This window comes from Elephas maximus, chromosome 1 (genome assembly GCF_024166365.1).
Source record: "Elephas maximus indicus isolate mEleMax1 chromosome 1, mEleMax1 primary haplotype, whole genome shotgun sequence".
Taxonomy (NCBI): Eukaryota; Metazoa; Chordata; class Mammalia; order Proboscidea; family Elephantidae; genus Elephas; species Elephas maximus.
In genome coordinates, this window is record NC_064819.1 from 10,454,043 (window position 1) to 10,466,811 (window position 12,769).

The window sequence follows — 12,769 nt, forward strand, 5'->3', positions numbered from 1 at the left end:
CCAAGGGAAAATCAGATTGATATTACTTAATGGAGAGAAAGAAGAGTATGTCGGGAATACAGGAGATCCCTTAGGACGCCTCTTAGTACTACCCTGTCTTGTGATTAAAGGCAATGGAAAACTACAGCAACTCAATTCCGATATGACTACTAATGGCCCAGACCCTTCAGGAATGAAGGTTTGGGTCACCCCACCAGGTAAACAACCATGACTAGCTCAGGTGTTTCCTAAGGGTAAAGGGAATATAGAATGGGTGGTGAAAGAAGGTAGTTTTAAATATCAGTTATGACCACTTGCAGAAATGAGGACTATAATTGTTATGGGTATTCCTTCCTTGTATGTGTACATCAAATATTTTTGTTTTCTTCATTTATAAAATATAAGATGTAAACAGGGCTAGTATGTTTTTGGCTGTATGCATGTTAGCTGTTATCATGTTAGATGAAAGGATGACTTTGTAATCATCTTCATTTAGAGATATCACGGTTTAAAGAGATGTGTACAGGTGCCAAGTTGACAAGGGGGTGGTCTGTGATGGTTTAGGTTTGGTGTCAACTTGGCTAGGTCATGATTCTCAGTGGTTTGGCAGTTATGTAATGATGCAGTTATCCTCCATTTTGTGATATAACGTATTCACCTCTATGATGTGATCTGATGTGATCAGCCAATCAGATGTAAGGGCAGTTTCCTCAGGGGTGTGGCTTGCATCCAACATATATGGATGGCACTGGGTTTCTACGGATGTTCCGGCAAAGCTCACTGGCTTGTGCTCGCACTGGATCCTGCATCTAGCTCATCATCATCTCATCTCCGGTACTTGGGCCTTAAGGCAGCAGACTGCTGTACTGCCTGCGGTTCTTCGGATTCTTCAGCCTCCGCAGCATGTGAGCCAGCTGCCTGCTGTCTGACCTGCCGACCTTGGGTTCATTAGCCTTTGTAACCCGTGAGCCAGCAGTCTGGCATCTGACCTGCTGATCTTGGATTCATCAGCCCCTACGGCTACGTGAGTCAGGAGAAGTCTCTAGACTGAAGCCTAACCCATGAACTTGGGCCTTGCCAGCCTCTACAATCACGTGAGCCATTTCCTTGAGATAACTTGTTGCTGTTGAGTCAATTCCGACTCACAGCGACACTATCGGACAGAGTAAAACTGCCCCATAGGACTTCCAAGGAGCACCTGGTGGACTTGAACTGCAGACCTTTTGGTTAGCAGCCATACCTCTTAACCACTATGCCACCATGGTTTACTTGAGATAAATCTCTCTCTCTAAACACTTCGCTAGTTTTGCTTTTGTAGTGAACCCAGCCTAAGACAATAAAAAACCCGTTGCCATCGAGTCAATTCTGACTCATAGAGACCCTATAAGACAGAGTAGAACTGCTGATAGAGTTTTCGAGGAGCGCCTGGTGGATTCGAACTGCCGACTTTTTGGTTAGCAGCTATAGCACTTAACCACTACGCCATCAGGGTTAATGCCTAAGACAACAGGCCTACCTAAAATAGAACTCCACCACCTGTCAGTTTGTCATACTGTGGTGGTAGTTTGCATGTTGCTATGATGATTGAAGCTATGCCATCAGTATTTCAAAAACCATCAGGGTCACCCACGGTGGACAGGTTCAGTGGAAGTTCCCGAATAAAACAGACTAGGAAGAAAGGCCTGGCAATCTACTTCTGAAAATTAGCCAGTGAAACCCCTATGGGGATCACTTTCCCTTCGCCTCCCTCCTCCCCCCCTCCTTCTTTTTCTTTCTACTTTTTTTCTTTTTTAAGTGGAGCTACCACCCACAATTAAGAAACCCTCTACAAGCTCAAGAGCAAGTTCCAAGATAAATAAAATATTAAAAAGAGGTTTTTTTTTTTTTTTTGGATAACAGACGTTTTCTGAACTTCTGGTTAACCTGCTTTAATGACTTCTCAATTGCTCCTTATCTGCAAGAACCTTTCAGATAAATAGGAAGTTCTGTGCAGCAGCAGCAGCAGCAGGGAGGAATTCACCCTCTGGGGTACACAGATGGAAACCCTGGTGGCGTAGTGGTTAAGTGCTACGGCTGCTAACCAAAGGGATGGCAGCTCGAATCCGCCAGGCACTCATTGGAAACTCTATGGGGCAGTTCTACTCTGTGCTATAGGGTCGCTATGAGTCAGAACCAACTCGACAGCACTGGGTTTGGTTTTTTTGGTGAGGTACACAGTTATAGTTAGTCAGTTGTACTCCCAAAGCAGGATTAAGTCAGGCTGAGGGCTGGCTGTGACCGGAGACTTTCTCCCAAACCAAAACCAGAAAGTTAAGTCTTTAGGTGCTGCCACAAATAGAACCTTGTATTCAGAAAGTTTAATATTCTTCTCTTTCTATTCTCTACCTTCGTAAGAGTTAAACGAGATAATGTTTACATCACACTAAAACAGTGAAACCACACCGGTCCCACTGCGTCAAGTCCAATCCATGGCAATCGCACATGCTCCAGAGCAGATCTGCTCCACAGGACTTTTGGTGGCTGTGGCCTTTGAGGTAAACAGATCAGCAGGCCTTTCTTCTGGGGCACTTTGGGTGGATTTGAACCTCCAACCTTTTGGTTAGTAGTCGAGCACTTCATCGTTGCACCACCCAAGGGCTCTCACTAGAACAGAACCTGGCATAGAAAACCAGTTAAAAAACAAAGAAAGCAGCTGCTGTCAAGCCGACTCCGACTCAGGGCAAGCCCGCGGGCCGGGACGGAACTGTGCTGCAGAGGGGTTTCCGTGGCTGATTTTCAGGCTGAGCAGGACCCCCGGCCTCTCGGTCGGCAGCCAGCGCGTGAACCGTTTGCACCCGCAGGGACCCCACCTGGCATACGTGGGGTGCTATGTAAATGTCTGCTAAACGAGAATAAACAGCCGAGAGAAGATGCTCAGGGGCTTTGTGAGAAGGCCTTCGGAAATGAATCTTTACGCAAGATCCCACGGAACAAGCACCTTCGACCTTTCCTCTCCTTCCTCGGGTACTAGGATGTCTGGCAACTAACAGCAAAAAGCCACGAGGATGCTAAATTCCATTACAAGAGTGCTGTGAACACAACAGATGCTCCATGATTTTATTTGGGAAGGAACAGGATAAAGCAAAGACATGTCAAAGCAGGTAAGACTAAAGACAATAATAAGCACTTTGCTAATTTAAAAAAAAGTAGTAGCATGAACTATGCAGTTGACTTTAGAAACCAAAAGGTTCAAATACCTATGAGAGTTTACAGTCCCTAATTCCAGGAGAGGCATCATTTAAATTGAATTTTTTTTTTTTAAGACAACTGAGAAACAAGTGTCACTAAAGAGCCAACCTGCTACTTATGGCTGTTGTATGATATCAACTATGATGCACATGGGTACACACAACCATTATAAACCTGCAGGCATGTATATCACGATGCTGACTTAATACACAGGTAACTCTCCCATATTACGGGCTCTATCATGAAAAAAGAATTTCTGAGGAAATAATCTAAAGTAAAGAAAAATAAACAGTTACACTGGGAAACAAAACTGTTATGTGAAGTAAAAAGAACGCTGGGCTAGAAATCAGGAGGCATTATGGCTCTAGGGACTTTAGATGTTATATGGATGGAATCTGAGATCCAGAATTATCAACTGAAGTCATCCAAAGTCTATTTACTTAGCCAAAAAATCAACTGGTTTATTACCTGTCCTGCTCACTCATCCTAAAACAATGAAGGAAAACGTAAGGAAAGATTGAGTCTGGAAAGAAGTGGCAGCGAATAAGCAGGAAGAAGATGATTAAGGTAAGCAGAAGAAACTGATTTTCGATGCTTCCATCTATAGTGTGTACAATGGCATTACTTATTGAGGGGATTCACAGCATGAAGTCTTCCCTAATTAATTACCCTTTGCTTTGACAGAATTAAATGTGATAGGAAATGGTGACAAGTTACATCAAGCTCTTTAATACTACCATAGTATAACTTTTACAACTCTTTCCCTGGCCGAGATAGGTTAAATTTGTTTCCTAATGTTTACTGGCCTCATTCTGGACCCACCAAAGTCCTCCTGCTTCTTTTCCCCTCTAATCAGCTTCCACTTAACAAAATGTCATAATTTCCCCCCCTCCAGTAAACAGATGAATTATCATGGGGCTCCAGAAGCACAAGAGGAACCTAAAGAGCTTAATAAAATTAATAAATCTATTCGAGTTCTAAAGATAGATTAAATAAACAAAATAAAACAATTCTTAAAAATTCATTCCCTTCATCATCTCATTAACATTTTCTTGACGTACCTAATGGTAGTGATGGCCATACCCTAGGCTCAGAACCACTGGGGCCTGTGCTCTGACATTCCTCCATTCAGTCAGCACAACTGTCTCAAGGAGGGGGAAGAACTTTCTCTAGAATAGTAACAAATCTATTACAGTATTTGGTACACACATTCTGTCAGACCTACCTTCTCACCGCTTGAGTAGAAGAAATAACGCAATCGGACTATGTTACAGTGGTCTAGCTTTCTCATGATCTGGAGCTCTCGGTTCTGAAAAGGAAACACAAAAATATCTCTTGACTAAGATGCTTCTGAAAGAATGTTAACACTACAAAGAGCAGGCTGTAGAGATGCTACTAAAAAAATACAGCCTGCAGACCAGTGCTGGTCTGCAAACTATTTGCTACTAGTCCATGAACGATTTGTTACTCCTCCACAATTAAGATAAATACAGAAATCGAGAGTGTTTAGAAACTTTTATAACAATTTGACGGAGTAATTTTAGATCTATAAACCTGATTTTTAAAATTGGAGACTATATTTTATATTTTTTTAAATTCCACTTTTCCAATTATTCATTTGTAATCTAGTAATTAACTGTATTTTACAAAAAGTATCCATCTTTGATGAGTTGAAAAATTTTAAAACTGGTACTTCACTACAGATAGGTTGAGAAGTACTAGTCTAGTATCTGAGAGTTATTTGAAATGAGCAGTCACCAGTATAATTTTTTAAACTATAATATAAATCAAACTTCTCATGCTTAAAATTTAAGGGCAAAGGAAACTCTTAAAAGTGCTATTTTTCTAAGATACGATAAAAAAGGCATTAAAGAGGCTCCGTTGATAAGTTTTAGAAAGAGTTAAAATATGGCATACAAGAAACTGCACAATTCTGCTAGATTTGTAAACCAAATAAACAATTCTCCCCTTGGTGGGTTTCAAAGTCACTCTTCATGAAAAGAAAGCACGAAATAATATGATGACTTCCTAACAGCGTACACTGCAGTAGTAAATTTGAATAGAGTACACATTACCAACATACTAGACTATCACAAATCCACTTAATAAAGGCATGATACATAGAAAGAATACCAAAATACAAGCTAAGTGGCCAAAAAATACTGGTTAAAATAATGATATAAAAGAGCTAGAAAACATGAAGTACGTGCCTGGGAAACTGAAAGGGAAACGGCGTTATGATTAGAGAAAAGGCCAAAAGAAGGGTGGGGATTGCACAGGGGCCAAGGGACCTGACAAGCAGAACCGTCCCAGAGCATGGTGGACTCCAGTTATTTGAAGGTGGCAGCAGAAATGCTCCTTCTCTAGAAATTGCCAGTCTCTATATGTATACAGTGATATTTAAACTTCTTTTATAAGACATCAATCTTTCACTCAATTACTAGCTATAAAATGCCTAACTGAAGCAATGAACAGAAAGAACCTCAGGCAGTACAGTATAATTGCTTTAACAAAGATAATAACTGATTTCAGACTCTAAGTTTTGACCACTGCAAAGAGAGGGACACAAGAATAAAACAGTCACCGATTTCAAAATTGCGTTCATTCCCATTCCAGATCGAAGCTATTAACAGAAGTGTTTCTACATTTTCCACTTCACACCTAGTTAGTTAGCTTTGTGGGAGAACTATCAGTAAGCCAAGGCTCAGGCTTCGCATGATGTACAGATGTTATACTCGCTTCTGACGTGGCCAACCGTGGTAAAATGAGCACTGCTTATTTTCCCAGCCTCGTTCACGGAGGTAGCAGAGGACTATTAAATTCCCAGATAACAGAGGCCGTGCAAGGTTATGCAGACTACCTTTGATCAGAAAAGAATGCACAAGTGAAGCAGGTACGTGGACCTTCCCTTATAGTCTCCTATTAATATTCTATTCTTTTAGAAAGAATATATAGATTCTTTTTTTTTTTTTTTAGAAAGAATGTTTAGACATTCTCATTTCAAAATGGCCTAAAACACAAATTTCGTAGGAGAATTTTTATAGGTAGCAATCAGACTACTGTTAGGCATATAAGGTTTCATGCCTGAGATGCATTTGAATACACAATTACCCCCAATTCTAGCCATCTTTACAGAATCCTTGTTAGTTCACTAATGGTTCACTAATGACATACCATTTCTACAGGAAACACTACAAATAACACGTGCTTATTCTGGGCCAGGTACTGTTCACACATGTAAGGATATGGCAGTGAACAAGACTAACAAAGTTCCTACCCTCATGAAGCTTGCAGTCTACTGAGCAGAGAGAGGAACAGATAATATAATTTCATACCATGATCTACGAAAACGATGCAGAGCAGGAGGCTAGAGCATTGTAGATAAAAAAAGGATTATCCTTTAAGTAGCAAAGTCAGAGAAGACCTCACAAAGGAGATAAAATCTGAATAGAACCCTAAATGACATAAAGGTGAGAAACATGTGAAGAGCTGCAGGAAGGACAATGCAGTCACAGGGAACTCCAAATGTAAATGTCTAGAGGTGGGCTTAGCAAATTCAAAAAACTAAAGAGAATAAACTTGAGGGACAGAGTGAATCAAGGTCTGTTTTCTATCAAGTTTGAAATTCCTATCACACATCCTGGAAACCCTGGTGGTGCAGCAGTTAAGAGCTACGGCTGCTAATAAAAAGGCTGGCAGTTCAAGTCTACCAGGCGCTCCTTGGAAACCCTGTGGGTCAGTTCTATAGGATTGCTATGAGTTGGAATGGACTCAATGGCAACAGGTTTTTTTTTTTTTTTTTTTTAACGCACATCAAACCAAAAATACTGAGGCTCAGGGTAGAAGCTGGGGCTAAAAATATGCACGTGAAGGTCATCTGCATAAAGGATTCGATGGTATCACCAAAGTAAGGAGTTCATAGAGAAAAAAATTTATAGATATGAAAGGGAAGTGGATCAAGTGGGGTGGTCAGTGAAGTATAAGGAAAACAGGAGAGAATGGCATCTCAGAAGCCAAGTAAAGCACGTGTCTGCAGAAACAGGAAATGACTATGTTAAAAGCTGCTGAGAGGCTGAACAGGATGAAAACAAGAACTGACAACTGAATATGGAAATACAGGATGACAGTGACTTATCACAGTGGTTTCAGCAGAATGTTGGTGACAAAAGCCTGACTAGAGTGAATTAAAGTGGGGTGGGGGACAGGACTAAGGAATCAGAAAGTTTAGAAAGAGGAGAGATTTTCAGTTATTGATGAATGAGGAAACTGCAAATCTACATATAAAACTGGACAACACTGTAGAAAACCACCACCTCAGGGCTCTGGAAGTTAAGCAAAGGCAAAAAACAAACTAAAAAACATTTATTCATGGAAAGTTGCTAGGTATTAGAGTCAGGACAGTGAGACACAGTGGCCTTCGTACCAGGAGATATAACCATCTCCCTACTACCACTCAGTTCAGTCGGCAAGGTAGTTTTACCAGGATAGGGCTGGCCATGAAAACCAGGCACTTTATTGCTAAAAAGGGCTGCCACCATTTAGAACAGAGTAAAAACCCAAGCCTAGTGGCAATGACAGTAAAAATAGTTAAATTTGATAGGAAATAGAAGTGGGAAATCCTGCAACTCTGCTTCCCTGTGGTTGCAATACCTGCTGAGGAAAATGACAGACCAGCAAAACATCCAGGAACTTAATAGGGGGAACCTGGAAATTAGACACATACAGGAGTTAAATAAGCTCTCCACACATCCGTGGCTGACTGAAAGGCTGTGCACGCACACAGGGGAGGCTGGTTTCCAGAGAAAGTAAAAGTTGAACTTGAAAACTGCCTGAATTCTGTATGTACTCCCCAACCCACATAAAGAATCATCAGGAAATGATGGCAGCCTTATAAGCTCAGGATGTTTGAGTACAATCTCTGACCAATCACTGGCCAACCACTAGGTTACCCAGATAAAGGGTCAGCCCCTAGAGAGTAAAGCTTAAAAAAAGAAAAATTAGTATTTAAAAATTAAACACAGAATCCAGGGGCTACACATTATGGGCGAGAAAAATATTGTACATTACATCTAGGTAAGTTACAAAAAATACCCAGTAACAGTGACCTTCATAAGGTTTAAAAAATAATCAGAATCCAGAGCTGCTACAATGTATTATCTAAATTGTCTAATTTTCAGGAAAAGAAATTTAGAAATGCAAAAAGTATGACCTATACTTAGGTAAAGAAAATTAAAAAAGTCAACAGAAACTGACTGAGTAGATAAAACTGTTGAACTGAATAAAGAATGCAAAGCAGCTACGACAAATATTTTCAAAAAATTAAAGGAAATCATGTTTACAAAATTAAAGAAAAATATGACCACAACTGCATAACAGAGAGAAAATTTCAATAAGAAAATATTATTTTTTAAAACATGGAAATACTACAGCCAAAGTACAATAACAAATGAAAATTTCACTAGGCATTCAAAAAAGGAGATTTGAGACGCTAAAAAAATCAGTGAATCTGAAAATGGAGAAATAGAAATTATATGACATAAAGGGCAGAAGAAAAAATAAAAAAGACTGCTAAAAATGAACAGAGCCTCACAGACCTGTGGAATAACATCATACCTACCAACGTATGTGTTAACGGGAGTATCAGAAAGAGAGGAAAAAAAAAAGGGGGAGGAAAAAGTTTGATAAAATAATGGCTGAAAACTTCCCAAATTTAATGAAAATACTATCTACCAAACATCATAAAGCTCAATAAAAACTCCACATACGATAAACACAAAGAAATTCATATCTAGGCACACTACACTCAAACTGAAGAAAATCACAAATGAAAAAGCATGAAGGCAGCAACAGAAAAATGACTCACTACATACATGAGAAAAACAATAGCAGCTGACTTAATCATCAGGAAAAAACGGAGGCAGGAACGCAGTAAAAAACATATTTGAAGCACTGAATAAAAAATAGTTAATCAAGAATGCTATATCCAGGAAAATTATTCTTCAAACATGAAAATAAAAATATTACCAGATAAACAAAGATAGAGAAAATGCAAGACTAAGAGGCCTGTCTTCTAAGAAATACTAAAGCCAAGTTCCTTAGGCTAAAAGGAAATGATAGCAGAGGGTCATTCAAATCCACAAGAAGAAATGAAGAGCAGAGCACCAGAAATGGTGAATATAAATAAGAAAATACAAAAGAATGTATAAATATATACATTTTTTTTTTTCTTTTCTTCTCTTAGTGTCATTAAAAGACCTAAGTTGTATTCAGCAGCCCTCACGGCAGAATGGTTAAGCACTTGCTTGCTAACTGAAAGATCGGTGGTTTCAACCCACCTGCCACTCCGAGGGAGAAAGATGTGGCAGTCTGCTTCCATAAATATTACAGCCCTGGAAATTCTATGGGGCAGTTCTACCCTGTCCTGTAGGGTCACTATGAGTCGGGATTGAGTCAACGGCAATGAGTTTTTTTAGTTGTATAAAGCAATAATGGTAACAGTATAGTACTGGGCTTATAACTGTGGCAATAACCACACAAAGAAGGGGGGAGCAAAATAGGGCCGTATTGGAGCAAACACGCTATATTTTACTAAAATTAGGTCGACAATAACTTGAAGTAGACTGTGATAAGTCGAGATGTGTACTGTAATCCCTAGACCAACCACTTAGTTAATAATTTTTTTAATGTTAACAGAGAAGCTAAGATGATACACCAAAGATACACCTTTTGTGTTCGACACAAAAGAAGGCAGTAAATGAAACAAAAACAACTTAAGACATATAGAAAACAAAGAACAAAATGGTGGCAATAATTCCAACAATATCAAAAGCTACACAAAATGTGAATGAACTAAGCACAATCATCAAAAGGCAGAGACTGCCAGACTGGATAAAAAAGAAAACTCCAACTATATTCTATCTACAAGAGACTTATTTCAGATTCAACGACACAAACAGCTTAAAAGTAAACGTTTGGAAAAAGATACACTATACAGTAACTAAAAGAGGTAGAGGAGCAATATTACTATCAGACAAAATAGATTTTAAGACAAGAAATATTAATGTTATAACTAGAGACATGGACATTTCTAATGATAAAAGGATCCATATCTCAGGAAGTTATAATGATTATAAATGTACACACAAATAACAACAGATCTCTAAAATACAAGAGAGCAACTGACAGAATGAAAGAAGACATTGACAAGACAATGATGATAGTTTGAAATTTCAATAAATTAACAAAATAATAATAAAAAATCAGAAGGATATGTAAGACTTGAGCCAATGTGACCTACTGATAGTCACAGAAAACTGCACCCAACGACAGTATAATATACACTCTTTTCAAGTGCACACGGAGCATTCTCCAGGATAGGTCATTTGCTAAGCCGTAACACAAGTCTCAATAAATTTAAAAGGCATGAAATCATTCAAAGTATGTACTCTGACCAAACAAAAGATTAGTAACAGAAAATGGGGCAATTCCTCAAATATTTGGAAATTAAATAACATACTTCTAAATAAATCCATCCTCAAAAGAAAATTAGAAAATATTCTGAACTGAATGAAAATAAAATCAGAACATGGCAAAAACATATGGTCTGTGGCGAACACAGTGTTCAGGGGAAACACATACCTTTAAATACCTACATTAAAAAACAAGAAAGGTTAGACCTCTAACAAGTGAAGAAATTCAATAGTAATTAAAAATCCTCCCACAAAGAAAACGGTAGGACCAGGTGGCTTCTATGGTGAATTCAGCATTTAAAGAAGAAATTACATCAGTCCTACACAAACTCATTCACAAAATAAAAGAGAACACTTCCAACTAATTATGTGAAGCTAATATTACCCTGATACCAAAACTAGACAAAGAAAACTTCAGACCAATACTACTCATGAACATTGACACAAAAATCCTTAATATCAACAAATTAGCCCCTCCCCTCCCCACATGCAAAAAAAAAAACCAGTTGCTATCAATTTGTTTCCACATCACACCAACCCCATATGTTTCAGAATTGAATTGTGCTCCAATACAGTTTCAATGGCTGTGATCTTTTCAAAATAGATTGCCAGGCATTTCTTTCGAGGTGTCCCTGCATAGATTCCAACTGTCAACCTTTTGATTAGTAGCCCAGCCAGCAGAATAAAAAAAAAAACTATGCAATGTAACCAAATGTGATTTATCTCAGAAATACAAGGTAGGTATAACAGCCAAAAAATACTTAATGTAATATACAATGTAAATGGAATAACAGAAAAATATGATTAGAGGTGGAGCCAAGGTGGCGGAGTAGTCAGGCACCGGTGATCCTCTTACAACAAAGACTCAAAAAAATAAGTGAAATGATTATATATATGACAAGCTAGGAGCCCTGAACATCAAAGGCAAACTTAGGAAATCAGACTAAGTGGCACTGGGAGAGAGAAACGGTTCAGAAGGGGCAAGGAGTTGTCTGACCTCACTCGATGGGAGCCAGCAACCCTCAGGCACATTCCCCTGGAGCGACAACAGTGGGACTAGCAGTACTGTTCGGGACAAGGATTCCTCACGGAAAGACAGCGAACCACAGAGTACACTCACAGCTCTGCAACCAGAGAAGAACAGCACTCTGGACAAAAGCTAAGTACTTGTGTTTATCTTGTCATGCCCCCAAACCCCAAGCCAGCTTCAGTGGTTAACTTCCCTGAGCCTGAGATACAGCCTAGTGCACGCCCTAAGCCACTCTCCTGGCCTTGGAGGGGGAATAAATTAACAATTGGGGAAAAAGATAATCTGCCAGCTCCACTAAGCTGGGGAACTCAAGACAGAAGCAGGTCCTATTCCAGGCACAAATGATCCACAGACTTTGAATTCCCTTCACTCCTGCTTGGACCTGTGTGGTCATCAGGACACCAGGCCCTTGCTGGCAGACTGCAAGGGTGTATGTGCTTGAGAACTGACTTCAATGGTTTCAGCTGTGCAGTGAAGACATGGGTGTTTGATGTTTCATACTACTTTGCCTGTTAAACAGGGTCCTCACCTACCCACATCAGGGGCCTCAGGACGGGTGGCTCCATCCATGTCACCTAGCCACCCACAACAGGGGTCCAATGATAAGTGGTGCCTTCCAGTCCTTACAACCAAAAGCACTGGGTGCCCATGGTCTGGCTGCAGAACCCACCCACCTGCGTGCTGTAGAGAACACACACACGCGTTCCTCACAGACACTCCGGGGATGGTTGTCAGCTCACTGCCTTGTTTAGAGAGTGACCTCCTGCTGCAGTCACATACCTGTGCCTACACAAATCACCCCTGCCCCTCTAAGACTGTAGGACACAGTCTGTAACAAACACTTGATGAACAACTACCTGGACACCTGAACTGAATCCATACTAGAAAAGGGAATGGGCTCCTAGGTTCGTACACGTGCTAACAATTCCAGCCATCTTGGTGACAGGATGTTAGAGCTTCACAGGTGAAAATAATCATGCTAGCTCACTCAAGCAACCTATATGGGCATATCAAAACAAAACAAAGCAAGAAGCTAGGATACATTACGCAAACGTAAACTAAG

General features: G+C 39.8%; 1 protein-coding gene across 3 annotated transcripts in view; it reads right to left on the bottom strand.

Annotated features, from left to right (window-relative positions):
* GSK3B (glycogen synthase kinase 3 beta) overlaps positions 1–12,769 on the bottom strand; it is a 292,562-nt gene that overhangs the window by 147,818 nt on the left and 131,975 nt on the right. For all 3 annotated transcript variants that reach the window (XM_049877389.1, XM_049877373.1, XM_049877381.1), the window contains exon 3: positions 4,433–4,516. In XM_049877389.1, the coding sequence (XP_049733346.1) occupies positions 4,433–4,516 (84 nt within the window). The remainder of the gene's footprint in view (positions 1–4,432; positions 4,517–12,769) is intronic.